We start from the raw sequence: 13026 nt of genomic DNA on the forward strand, positions 1-13026 counted from the left end.
GCCACAAATACGGTGAGAGACAAGAGATGGCGTCTCTCGTGGCCAACTGCATGTGAGGAAACCGGCATTGCCGTGTTCAATTCGATCATCGCGTCGAGGTCAAGAACCCGGAAGGGGGGGGGGCATATGAGGCAGACAGAACGAGGCACGGCCCATTTCATGGATCTACGTATTCATCCCCCAACATTCAGGGTCGCTTCATCATTCCATCAACCTCAGATGGCGTAAATGAAGCCCCGAGGTGGCAACCGCAGAACCCAAGTACTTATAGCAGTCCAGCCCCGTTTCTGGAGCCTGCTTACTCGGTCAGATGTATAGCAGAATAAGTCTTGGAGGGTGTGAGGTACCAGTACCATTCCAACATCAATCCCTATCTCAAAACTACATAAGTGTACATGGGCTATGATAATTATCAGGGTGCCCTATGACTGCTCATCTTGCTTGGTTGATTGGTGTCCGCCCACAGGCAATTCGCCCTTGTCACCGACAAACAACCGCTCTGCATGGTAGAACTTGATGGTATCCTGAATAGGGTCACCAACGTCCGGCCCAGGAGCATCCGGTTTGTGTTTGCGAACCAGGGCACCACTTGGCTCGCCGAAGTAACCCATCGATATCCTCGCGAGGGAGGGCACAGATATGACTATCAAAGCCACACCACCCTCAATGTTTGACCAGATCATTACATCGTGAAGTTTGTCTGTACAATTCGAACCTATCAGTTCATACCCCTTGACGGCTGTGCCGCATCCAAGCAAGGGGAGCCAGAGGCAAACCTTACAGAGCTCCTCGCGGGGTGCATCGTAGGCATCAAACGACTGGAAGCGAGCCAGCGGGGCGATGCTGGCGTAGACGGCGAGCCCGAAGATGACAAAAAACGCCCACCTGGCCTGCCTTGAGAAGTCGTATCGTTGGAGAACGCTCCAAGCAATCCAGACGCAGGAGATGTCGAGCGCAAAGGCAATGGCGGAACTGACGAGCATGCCGCTTGCTCCCGCAAGGAAGCGGTCGTGGCTACAGGTCCCGAGAGCCGGGTTCCACGTGGCAGAGATGGGTTCACATGTAGCAATGTCGTAGCCCATGTTCCAGATGAAAACGCCCGCCGAGAAAGCAAAGACAAACCACAGCTGAGGGACCAGGCGAGTCCCTTTGGTGAGGCCGAACAGCGTCGTCACGATTGCCCATCTCGCAAATAAAATGGTAAAGGCAATACAGACTTGCCAGTAGAACTGGTATTCCAGAGCTCGGATCTTGATGAAGTCGTCCAGTTCATCGTCTTGTCTTCCTACACCGTACAGCGCGGACATCGCAGTGAATATCGTGACTGATATGAATGTGACCTAGTCCAAGGAAGGCTGCGTCAGCTACCCTAAACCCCTATCATACGCGGGACCAAGCTGTTGCTCACGAAACCAAACACCACCAGCAAGTCATCGTAGCCCCATGCGATTTCTCCTTGCGGCTCGAAGCTCCGCGTCAGTACTCGAGCCAGGACCCGCAAGGCAACGACTAACGTGACTCCCGTGAGCAGCAGGAGGTGATGACGACGAGACCCAGGGACTTGCCAGTAAGGGCAATCGGGGGCTGAAGGTAGGCGATATCGGCCCGGTCGCCTCCGGAGAGGCCGTCGAAACTGACATTCATCGAGTTGTTTGCTTTTTGCCAAGCCAGGTGCGCTTATAAGTTCCAGTCGTAAATAGCCAGACTTGGCTTCAAAGGTCGCATTGCAGATATTGAGGTTTCTTTTTAACAAATTGCCCAGTCTGGGCTTCGTAGATGATGTTGATCAACGCTACTTTGCCCCGGACCCTTACACTTTCGACAAGACCACATCGGTTCTTATATGAACATCACGAACATAAGACGCACATTGACCAAGTGTACAATACTATGGGCGGGCGGAGCCATCTCCGTGATTGCCAACTACAGCACAAAGAGTACATAGGGAGGGCTTCTGGATCGATTAGAATATCAGATTTCTTCAGACGGTGAAAGTTTACGCCGTCGTGGACTTCGGTTCTGTTGTTACCTTTGGAGATCAAGGGGAAAGCCCCCAGATCTCGCCTGGCACGTTGTCTAAGCTCAAATAGTAGAGATTAGCACCGACGTACCGAGTCATCCCATCTACAAGCCGCTTCTCACAGTTCTTTGCGAGATTTGATCTTGGTGTTTCATTCAGAAGCAGCGTCCCAGAAAGTGTCGCCAATATCTAACGTCGGCAGAAACCTAAAGTTGCACGGCCACAGGGCTGCGTAGATTCGGAAACAACACCAGAGGCCACCGTATAAAAATCTTCTCATCCTCCTGTTGAATGACATGGAAGGGCCAATGGCTCATCACAGCCACTGAACGGGTCTCGAAGTCTCTGCCAGATTCTCTAGTAGCACACATCTGACCTTGGTAACCCATACGAAAAAGAAAAGGGCTGAGCTCTTTAGTGCTTTCGCAGCCATGTCAATGAGCTTTGAGATGAGTTGGATGGGTTAAAGCCGCCCCTTTTCGGCTCGGTCGCGTACATCAGGGTGACATACCAAATTTGCCGGACCTCCCAGACGCCAGAAGCAGCCCAGAAAGCCGGGATACCAACGCTCCAAAACCGACTCTTGTTTCTATGATCAGTTCCAGCATGTCAAGGGTTGAAATCTTGGCTTAGAAAAAGAAACCGTATAAACAACCTAGACTTGGCATGCAATGCGAACTGATTGAACATACTCTGTAGGTTCTGAAAGAGATAAGGCTTAGAACCATCGACACATGATGGGAATCTGGGCATCACCATGCATCGCTTGCCAGTGCTAGTCAAGCTAGGGAACTGATTATAAGTATACTGTCCTTTAATATTAGCTTACTACTAAGGGTATTTTATCGTTAAAACTCTGCTTCCATGCTGGCAGTGTTAGTCCTGACAATGGATCTTTAATATATGATACTGCAGCTAGATCACTATAGATCCACTGTTGATAAAAGAACATTTCTATGTATAGGTATCCAGCATGAACCCTCAAGTTGGGCTTACTTGTGCCAACATATACGCTTTCCATCGTGATCTGGCATAGCGGGAAAGGGCAAGAGATTGTTGGCCCCAAAGAAATATGCGAAGCGACTCCCGTACTGGAACAGTTGCATAACGGAAGGCCAGTCTACTAGACGGCTCGTCACGTGCAGCATGTTATAGACAGACGGCTTATCGGGGATCAAACACCCTGTCGATCAAGGATGTAATGCTGACGATGATACCGGGAAATCCCATTACAGAGACCGGACTGCACAGAAATGGACCGACTGCAAGCACTTTCGGCGTCGTTCGGTGCGTTGTCCCACCGAACCTGCCACTTAAAGAGAAAAAACAAAACGTGGGCGTCTCGCCTGTGTGACAGAGAGTTTGCATCGTGGCACTGAGACAAGGTCCCGCTAGCGCTTTGATGCTCAGCATGTCCCAGTTGTTTGTTCTTCCAGTTCTATAGCTACCTTGGGTATAGAAACACCAGAACAAAGTCGATCAATCGATTAATTACTGTCTTTCAAGTTGCATATGGATCCGGATCTGGATGCTGATTTAAAAGATCACTGCAGGAAAGGAGGCTGGGTGCAGAGGTGGCTCAGCCATGCCAGGTATGATGGGGCTTTGTCCGCCCTAAAACGTACGGTAGTTGGCGGTGTTGTTGTTTGCTGGGCAATCTGAGGTTACGAGGTCGGGATCTATAGATTTGACGATTACGAAAACCATTATGCCATGCCATGTATCGCCTGGGATCTCGGTGAGGCTCTTGGGGGGTTCCTGGCACTAAACCCAAACCGTAATTTGCACGACCGTCCTGGTGTGGAACAAGAGCACAGAGCTCCTTTGTTCACACAAGTTCGTCCGACCTTTTGTCACCCCCTGACTGACTGGAGTGTCAGGTGTTCTTGGTCCTACCCTGCAGGTTGGCTCTTTGACCCCAAATGAATACATTTCGACTCCGACTACTCCGTATGGACGTAACCGCTTGCCGCTACGAGTCTTGCGTGCGAACGAACGACTTTGTCTGTTCCCTGTTCGGTAACACGGCCATGTCTGTGCATCGCAACGGTCTTGCAAGTCGCCACCCTGTTGGGAGGGGAAAAAAGGTATCGTGAAGTGCGCTCGACTCAAAATAGCCCAATGCTCACACTTGGCTACTGCAAGCTCTAGCCGCCGCCGTACATCATTCTGTGTGTACTTACATGTAGTTACGGGAGGATTCAACCAATGGTCTAGATTCTCCGGTCTCCCTCCACTGACTGTCTGTCAAAGATGGGTACCCCCGAGAGCTTGCGGGCGCAAATTTGGCATGCCATAGACGAAGCTACAGTGGCCGGGGCTGACAACGAACTTGAATGCGGATCCTCTTGACTCGGCGGCAAGAAATGGCGCTGGCAGAACCTGAACTTAACCCTCGGCATCATTACAGACCATCAGGCGAGTGAGAGTGACGAGGGCGGGTTTCAAATGGCTACAAAATTTTTTTTCCTTCTGCACTTTTCATATCATGATCATGACGAATCACATGCATGAGCGACTGGCTTTTGCTAGGATCGGAAGCATCGCGCTTCCATCATTGGATGATGTTGTTTCATGGCAAGGGTGTTTCTCGAAACATGGAGCCGCCAATGAGCGTACAAGAAAGGAATGTAAGTCATACTTACCCTCCACCCTCTCACCTCGCTGTCTGCTTACCCCCCAAGCCCCTTCTTTTTTCTTGCGACCGGCGAGTTAAAGTTGAGACGCGTCTTTTCAATCTTACCAATCTCTTTTTTAGCAGCGTACTAATTCTTACCGCGCGCCATACCTATCTACATCTACTACTACATGCATGCAGCGCGCCCGCCATTGACGTTCTGCAAGAAGCGAAGGGTAAAGGTGGGCTTACCGCAAAAAGAAAGAATCGGCCAAGACCCTGTCCAGACTCTGGAGCTGGCCGGCCGAAGACCCAAGACCCAAGACTCACAGATGCTCAATTGGCACTTGCTCATCTCAATCTCCAGCTTCCTTGTTCTGCTCCCCAGCTTACGACTGCATACAATGCGAGAATGCTACGATTAAGAGCTGCAATAAGTGGCAGTACGGCTGCTCCACTGCTGCTGGTATGGGATCCTATCATCGATTGAATGGTTCATTTGGTTCAATGATTGATTGAACCCCCCGAATGCCAGCTTTCTTGATAAGGAACCCAGACGAACATGATGAGGTGCAGCGTGTCAGGGGGCGGGCACCAAGGCCGACGGCACGCCTCTGCCATGCATAGTTGTTAGTAGAGGAACATGCCAGTCTGCCAACAAGGATTGCTTGCCCGTATTGATTGGGATCACTGTACTACATAACCTATGATTGTCAGCCTTCGCGCAGACCGGCGGGCAGAAGGAGGGGATCTTGATCTTCCCCAGTCGGCCAGTGGCCAGTGGCCAGTGAGCCAGTGAGTGGTACTCGTACCTGCAGCAGCAGCATGCAGGAGAAAGGAGCTAGCGGCCACCTCCATGATCCATCAGGGCCCCATGCCAGGCACAGACACCAGAAACTAAACATCCAAGTACCCACTTGGCAGCGGCAGGGGTTCATAGGCGATTGTGATTAGTTTGATTGCCTGCTTCCCAAAACGGTCGGCGGCGACCAGGAAAATCTGCAGGGGCGATTGGCTAGGCGGCCATTCACGGCGCTTGGCCAGCGCCATGCAGGGAAGAGAGATTGCACTAGAAGTCCCACATGCCACCACCATCACCATCTTCCCATTCCAATCTAGCCAATGTCAGGATGGCCAAATTTCGTGCCTGCCTATCGCCTGACCGCTGCAACACTACCATTTGCATAATCCTGGTCAAGACCCCTGGTTCGCGGTCCATCGCCGGGCGGAAGAGCGGACGACAAATCGCTTCAATCGGTCGTTAATGTGTGTCTCTCTCCCTCCCACACCATCCACTTTCGCTGTGTGCTGTACTGGTTTTTGGTCGTTGGCGCAGATTGCGCCCGTCTCGAAAGTATACCGCGAGACATTCACCCTCGCTTGCTTTGCTTGGCTACGCTGTGTTGGGTTGGAACCGGGAATCCAATAATCTCCCCTCCACATTCCCTTCCCTTGCCAGTCGTTGCATCGGTACATTTCGTCTGGTCGTCTGGTCTCTGGTCATGAGGGAGTCGACAAGGGCCGAACTAAACCAACATGGAGCCTGTCAACGATCAATATGTTCCCCAGAGGCGCCCCTCTTTGACGTTGACTTCTGAGACCCTCGGTGCTTCATCTGATGTTTCTTCTCCTCTTCCTCCAAGTCTTTCTCGGGACCAGAGTACCACTGCTGCTAGAAACACACGGAACCTTGTGATTGACAGCTCGGTAATCTTGCCGTCGCAGAACCGCCAATCGATTCGCCGCAAGCCTCTGTCTTCCACAGCTTCGCCCATCGTCTCGAGATACTCGTCGGGTGCATACCTCTCCATCACAAGGGCCCTGCCACGACCCGAACAGAGGTACTCGAGGTCCTTCTCCTTGGACAGCCCTACCGTCTACGAGTTCCCGCTTGCCGTTAGGAAGGATAGGAAGACCCCCGTCTTGATAGACCTGCCACCTAAGACTGTGGCGCGTCGGACATCGGGCGACAGCAAAGGGTGAGTCAAATGTCTCATTGGGACGCCATCCAAATCCCAAGATGCCATCATAGGCAGGAGGTGCTAAGTAATTAAAACAGGACATTTTCCATTCTTGAAGACTTCCCTCTGCCTATGCAGTCTGACCAGGCTGCCGGAGTGGGTGAATCCAAACAACAACCGAGGTCTCCTGACCACCACGACAACCCTGCAGCTCCTCAAACAGTGGCCACCACTGGGCTGACACAATCCGAGGTCCTGCCCGACTCTGAGGACCCATTGCCTGCTGATGCAGACGATGGTCATTTGAGCGTCTTGGACGGCTACGATTCTGACTCGTCTCGTCAGTCTAATTATAATCAAAATCCCGTGACTCCCGAGAGGAACATGTCACTCTTCGTCAACCGCAAACCACCACCACCACACCTGGCACTCAACCAAACTAATCCAGAGCCACACGCAGCTACAACGCCGCCGCCCACTAATAGTAATCACGAAGTCAAGTCACCTAATACAGACAAACCACTCCCCAAATCCCCCGGGTCTTCGTCTTCTAAGCTTGGAACCTTCTTCAGCTGGGGATCACCATCGCCTGCGACGACGGAGTTTTCGCCACTCCCCTCGCCATACGCCCCTCACAAGTCAATCACTTACACAGATGCTTCCCCGGTCACCACCATCCGACCATCATCTCTACTTGAAGCCCCAAAGGGATCCGCTAGTTCTAGGGCAAGTTCTAGGGAATACTGCGAATCATATCTTGCCACACCACCTAACATTCTACCATCTCATCCCGCGGAGATCAAGGAGATGGAAGAAGAGCTGAAGGCCATCTCGGCCGAGCTGGCCTCGTCCATTCGGCGGGAGATGGATCTCGAGGACCTCGTAGATAGACTTCAGTCCGAGAGGGACAACCCAACCTCCTCCTCTAACAACAAGAGGACCAGCGACTATTTCTCTGATTCTGGTTACAGCTCCACCAAGTTTAGTGACTATGACCAGTCCAGAGAGGAAGTCGATAAGATTCAGAGGAAAGCGGAGCAGGAAATGGCACAAGTCAGGTTAGAACTGACGAATAAGCTGCAAGATGAGAGATCAATGAGACAACAGCTTGATGACCAGATCAAGGACCTGTCGCACAGAGCCTCTCAGATCGACCTGGAAAAGCTCAGCAATGCGGATGATTCTGACAGAGTCAAAGAGCTGGAAAACACCTGCGAGACACTACGACGCAAGCTGACCGAGGAGCGACAAGTCAAGGACAACTTCGAGGATCTACTGACGGTTCTCAAAGGCGAACTTCAAAATGCTGCCAATGAGCGTGATAACCTGCGCGACGAGGTCGTACCACAGCTTCGAGCTCGCGTCGAAGGTCTCGAGGCGCAAGCCACTGACCTGGAAAAAATGTCATACGAGTCAACGAAGATGCAACAGGAGCTCCAGTCCCTGAGGGAAGAAAAGGAAGAAAGGTCGATAGGGAGCATCGCCGAGGAATCTTCTCGTTTGTCGCGCTCGAGCTCAGTCACGGGACCGCCGCCATCTTTCCGACTACAACGGCCACCATCCATGACCGCGAGGTCCCCTGCGTTGTCAAGGTCAACCTCGTTAACGAGGTCAAAGTCAGTCAAGACTACCGAGTCTCGCGACGCGCTGTCGGATCGTTTGAAGGATGTTGAGGAACAGCGTGATGCGCTTCACCGGGCCCTGAAGGCTCTTCTCGAGCGGCAGGAATGCCAAAACCGCGAGAATGAGAAGAAGATCCGAGCTCTCGAACTTGAGCGCGAGCGACTGCTCACTGGCTCTCCTCAAAGGGCCGGTTTCGTCAAGGAAGTCTCCAACCTGCGCGAGGAAATCAACGTTCTTCGCCGCCGATCGGAAGAGGCTCTCGAGCAAAGGTGGCAAGTCGAGAAGGGACTTGCGGGCATCAAGATGGATCTTGATCGCGCAGAGCAAGAGATCGCCACCCTGAGAAGTCTTCTCAATGAAAATGACATCCTCATCCCGGAGAACCTATCGCGCTCTAGCGCTGGTTCTGATGGCCCGGCCCAACCGGTCACCTCCGACTCCCTGAGAGCGGCCTACCGAGAGCTCCAGGAGGCATATGCAGAGTCGCTTGAGCGTCTCCAGAACGTCGATCCCAGCAACAGCGCACATGATGAGAAGACCAAGTTAGCCATTGAGAAGCTTGAGCAAAGTTTGTCGTCCGCGGTCTCCGAACGTGATCTCGCCCTGCAGGAGGCTTCTGCCTACAAGGCCCAGCTTGATGCCTTGAAAGCTCAGGAGCAGACTTACCTGGAAAGTGAAAAGACTCTCGCCGATGAGCTTCACGAGTCTGCCCGGCGTGTCGAGGAACTGGCCCTTCAGGTTCGCCAGCAATTGGCCGCCAACCAGAACCTGCGTCAGCGTCTCACCGACACGGTTGCTAGAGGCGAAACATCGCAGAAGGCCAATGCGGATCACATCACTGCCCTTCAAGCTCGTCTGCGTACGCTCGAAGAGCAGGTTGTCGCAGCCCAAACTGCCTCGGAAGAGCGCGTATCTCGCCATGAGGATGAGATCTTGACGTTGAGAGAGAGCCACAGCCAGCAGCTGTCCCGTCTCAGCGGCAACCTATCGCCTCACTCGCCGCGCATGTTCCAGCCCAAGTCGCCAATGTCTCCCATGTTCGCGACCGGAGCCAGATCGCCTCGCCTCGATGTGACTCGATCGGGCAGCGCAATGAGCGTGGCTGAAGAGACACAAGTTACCGCCCTTCGGGAAAAGGTTACGGCCCTCGAGAAGGCACTCGCTGAGGCTGATAGCCAGATGCAAGAGGTAGTGAGCCGAATGAACACGGCTCAGATTGAGGTCTTGGAGCTGCAAGAGGAGCGCGAAGCTGCCGTCAACCAGGCACGCAAGCTCGAGAAGGCGCTGCAGGCCGAGAAGGTCCGCGCATTTGAGGACCGATTCAAGGCTTTACAAGCCTAGAGCGGAGTCTACTACTAGTCGCAATTTATGAGTTTCGGATGACTATACGTCCAAACTCGCATGTACGAATACGGCGCTTCGCCAGCATTTACACGGGATTCGGAGGGGCATTTTCACGGGGCATTTTTGGCTAAAGGTAGCCAGTGCTCGTCTCCTGTTTTCGGCAAAGGGAGTTTTTGGGGGGCAACAATTGAAACAACAACGGCATCATGGAGGGACAGTTTTGTATCATGATCATTACATTAACACCTCGTACCCCGTACTCAAGCATGGTAGGAGAAAAAGCGCTTTGGGTAGGCTATCTTTGGTCAGCCGCTGTATAATGGGGGCTTATCTTTCCGGGAATATGCTTATCAGCTGCCTATATATGAGGCCCTGCACTGTACTCTAATGTTTTCATACTTTAGTACCACCCTGTATCTACTACAACTCCTACACATACACTCATATATATACATAGTATATACACATGATGCTCCATGTGCCTCTGACGAGAGGCCCTGGCAAACAAATATCACGCACAGCTTCAACGAGACTTGTTTTCATGACATATGACCATCTCCAATGTTCTCTCTTCACCTGTGACAAATAGGGCAAGCATCGTTGTGGATGCTTTATCACTGGTTGGTACGTCACGCAATGTACTCGTCCCAAGCTGTCAGGGTGAGGTGTGCTCCTGGAGAAGCAAATGGAGGCGGAGCCGCGGAACACACGTCTTACTTCAGTTGACAACTTCGAACCAAAACATGTCGCAAACTCAGAATAGAGTGTTGAAACTTTTATTACCTCCTTTTTATCCAGCCTACGTGTTAACGTGTTTTAGTCAGTATGCAAGCATTGGTCCCGGATTCTCCGTCTCAATCACTGGTGTCTCTAATCATGGTCCTGGGTATCTTCTTCTGTTATTTGTTACATCTGCTTGAAGTTTGGGGTTTTTTGAGACAGCTATTCTTGGAATGTTCTTCGTTTAATGGTGGAACAGTCGGATGTTCTGCTCGACAACGACGATACCCAGCTTCTCGGCAGTCTCGAAAACGGCTCCGTCGTTCTGGCTACCACCGGGTGCGGCAATATATTTGACGCCCGAGCGGGCTGCACGGTATACGTTGTCGACAAAGGGGAACTGCGACATAAGTACGTGGCTTTCACATGCCGTCAAGGGGGCTGGGGAACTTACGAAGGCATCGCTAGACACGGCAACGTCACCAAGCTTGGAAGACCACTCGTCGCGCTCAGCCTCGGTGAAGGCAGCAGGAACTTCCTCGAATACGGCCTCGAACAGGTCGCGCTCGGGCCCTCCCTTGGGAAGTTCACCACTAACCAACAAGTCGATGGCATTGCTCTTGTCGGGGCGCTTGGTGCCCTTCTTCCACTTGATACCAAGGACCTTAGGGTGGAAGCGGAACCACCAGTTGTCGGCCTTGTCTCCGGCAAGGCGAGTGCAGTGGATGCGAGACTGCTGGCCAGCTCCCAGGCCGATGACCTGGCCGTTCTTGGCATAGCACACGGAGTTGCTCTGTGTGTACTTGAGGGCAATTGTAGCCACCGTGAGGTCTCGGGTGGCGGCCTCGGGCAGGCTGAAGTCCTTGGGGGTGACTGTTCGGCTGAACGATTTCGGGCTGATCTCAATATCGTTGCGGTGCTGCTGCAATGTCACGCCATAGACGGTTCTAGTCTCGGTGGGATCGGGCTGGTACTCGGGATCCATCTGGAGAACAAGGTACTTGCCGCCCTTCTTCTTCTTGAGGATCTCCAGGGCAGCGTCCTCGTAACCGGGAGCAATCACACCATCAGACACCTCCTTGGAGATGATGCGGGCAGTGGGCACATCGACAACATCGCTGAGAGCAATCATGTCTCCGAAGCTGCTCATGCGATCAGCGCCTCGAGCTCTGGCATAGGCCTGAGCAAGACCCGAGGTCTCAATACCCTCAATGTCGTCGACAAAGTACACTTTCCGCTCCTCAGGGGTCAGGGGAACGCCAATGGCTGCACCAGCGGGAGAGACATGCTTGAAGCTGGCAGCAGCGGGCTTGCCGAGGGCGGCCTTGAGCTCTTTGACCAACGGCCAGCTGTTGAGGGCATCCAGCAGATTGATGTATCCCGGGGAACCGCAGAGAACCTTGAAAGGAAGCTCGGCCGAGCGCATGAAAGCGGCGGCGGGCTTCTGGTGGGGGTTAGCACCGTACCGGAGGGTTGAGTGCTGAGCACCCTCGCCGGCGTAGCGCGCGCGGAAGAAAGCCGAGATATGATCGTCGTAGTCAGCTGTGTGCTCGAAGGCCTTGAGGGCGTAACGGTTTCGGCTGGTCTCCTGGATCTCGCCGGCCTTGAGCTCCTTCAAGAACTCAGGGTAGTCCTTAGGGTCGCTCAGGATAGTGACGCGCGAATGGTTCTTGGCCGCGGCCCGAATGAGAGTGACGCCGCCAATATCGATCTCCTCTACAGCCTCGGGGACAGTAACGTTGATCTTGGAGATGGTGTCCTTGAAGGGGTACAGGTTGCAGATAACGTAATCGACCTTGTCGATGCTCTGCTCAGCCAGGTCCTTTTCGTCCGACTCGAGGTTTCGTGCCAGTATGCCGGCGTGGACAGCAGGATGGAGAGTCTTGACGCGTCCGGCCAACATCTCGGGGGCCTTGGTGATGGCTGAGACATCCCTTTAGGCCAGGAAGATTTAGCAAGCTTCACAGAAAACGGGAAAGTGCATGCGTATAAACCCGAGCATATTCACTTACTCAACTGGGAAGCCAGATTCCCGGATCATACGGGCAGTGCCTCCGGACGCAAGAATGCGGACATTCTGCTGAACCAGGCCCTTTGCAAGGTCCAGCAAGCCGGTCTTGTCGTAGACCGACACAATGGCAATTCTCTGAGCCATGCTTGTTTCGCTTGAATCCTATGCAGCCAGCATGTGTCAATCAACTTGGACGGCTTATATGCGCCGGGCTACTAGACAGAGCGTTCTTACCGGTAGCTAGGTAGTGTTAATACCCAAGTAAAAGAATCCAATGAGGAAATGTTGGTATTCCAAATATAGGCGAGGAATATGAGAAAAAAAAAATGGTGCAAGCCACTCAACGTCCTTAACGATTTGGCGTGCTTTGGTTTGGTTTGGCTTGACTTGGGTATGATGCAAATGGCGGGGTAAACTGTCTGGCGCAAATAATTTTTGACCCTAAATTAAGGTCAATCGCGGGGCAGCCCCATCCCGTCTTCGGCCGTGTAGCTGTGGTCGCTTGCACTGTAGAGAAAGCTACCAGTTGACGGCGAAAATAATCAGTATGGTACAGTGCCCAGACTGTGCCTCCTTATGTAAGAAAGTACCCATTCATTCGCTCCCATTTACGCGACGACGCGTTTCTTGGATTGACCGCCGAACTCATCCGCCACAATATACTACACACCAACCCGGCTCTTTGACTCGCCTGGATCAAATTTCGGCGGCATATAGCGAGTATAGAACC

At 52.7% G+C, this 13026-nt stretch overlaps 3 protein-coding genes across 3 annotated transcripts; 1 reads left to right on the forward strand and 2 right to left on the reverse strand.

Annotated features, from left to right (window-relative positions):
- Positions 1–422: 422 nt before the first annotated feature.
- On the reverse strand, positions 423–1307 carry PG985_006868 (uncharacterized protein; the record flags this gene model as incomplete). The annotated part of the gene is made up of 1 exon (XM_066826637.1): positions 423–1307. The coding sequence occupies one exon, from the start codon at positions 1305–1307 to the stop codon at positions 423–425; it is 885 nt and encodes a 294-aa protein (XP_066686244.1).
- Positions 1308–6173: 4866 nt separating this feature from the next.
- PG985_006869 (Intracellular protein transport-like protein) lies at positions 6174–9562 on the forward strand (the record flags this gene model as incomplete). The annotated part of the gene is made up of 2 exons (XM_066826638.1): positions 6174–6616; positions 6697–9562. 2 exons carry the CDS (start codon positions 6174–6176, stop codon positions 9560–9562), a joined length of 3309 nt encoding a protein of 1102 aa, XP_066686245.1.
- Positions 9563–10529: 967 nt separating this feature from the next.
- PG985_006870 (Bifunctional purine biosynthesis protein) lies at positions 10530–12440 on the reverse strand (the record flags this gene model as incomplete). The annotated part of the gene is made up of 3 exons (XM_066826639.1): positions 10530–10685; positions 10740–12219; positions 12298–12440. The coding sequence occupies 3 exons, from the start codon at positions 12438–12440 to the stop codon at positions 10530–10532; spliced, it is 1779 nt and encodes a 592-aa protein (XP_066686246.1).
- Positions 12441–13026: the final 586 nt, after the last annotated feature.

The sequence above is a fragment of the Apiospora marii genome, assembly GCF_038362585.1.
Source record: "Apiospora marii strain CBS 49790 chromosome Unknown utg000004l_segment0_segment0, whole genome shotgun sequence".
Taxonomy (NCBI): Eukaryota; Fungi; Ascomycota; class Sordariomycetes; order Amphisphaeriales; family Apiosporaceae; genus Apiospora; species Apiospora marii.